The sequence below is a fragment of the Penaeus monodon genome, chromosome 15, assembly GCF_015228065.2.
Source record: "Penaeus monodon isolate SGIC_2016 chromosome 15, NSTDA_Pmon_1, whole genome shotgun sequence".
Lineage (NCBI taxonomy): Eukaryota > Metazoa > Arthropoda > Malacostraca > Decapoda > Penaeidae > Penaeus > Penaeus monodon.
The window spans coordinates 4,540,858-4,541,351 of NC_051400.1; the positions used below are offsets into that span (position 1 = coordinate 4,540,858).

Sequence of the window (494 nt, forward strand, 5' to 3'; positions counted from 1 at the left end):
ACTAAACTGTTTTATTTATTCATCATTTTAATTTTCCTATCATATTTAGAACTTCATCTCTAGAACAATGTAGATTACCATCTGTCATAGCCTCCGAAAGTTGTGTTTTTCCCCTAATAAAAATGTATTCACATCAGGTTGCTAAATCACGAGATGTAGAAGTGTTGGAGGGTAAGCCTCAGTACCTTGAATTTGCTGGCAACTTAGTTCCAGTCACTAAATCAGGGGACCAGCTTGCATTCAACTTCTATGCCTTCCGTGAAAACCGCCTTCCATTTACTGTACGTGTGAAGGATCAACATGCAGATCCCATCGGAAGGGTGGCCTTCATGCGACAGCCCAAGGTAGGCGTGTAGTGTAATTACATGGTGCAAGATGTATGATGGTACGCAGTATATTATTCTTTGAAAGTCATAATTTGTAAGTTGTTTATAATAGATATGAGATTAATGATTGATGCAAGCAGTTAAGAAAAAAAGAAAAGAGCAAGGTCA

General features: G+C 37.9%; 1 protein-coding gene across 1 annotated transcript in view; it reads left to right on the forward strand.

Annotated features, from left to right (window-relative positions):
• Positions 1–494, forward strand: part of LOC119581700 (ankyrin-2-like) — a gene marked incomplete at its 5' end in the record, with an annotated part of 102,055 nt that overhangs the window by 44,388 nt on the left and 57,173 nt on the right. The window contains 1 exon segment of the mRNA XM_037929821.1: positions 134–344. Within this exon segment, the coding sequence (XP_037785749.1) occupies positions 134–344 (211 nt within the window).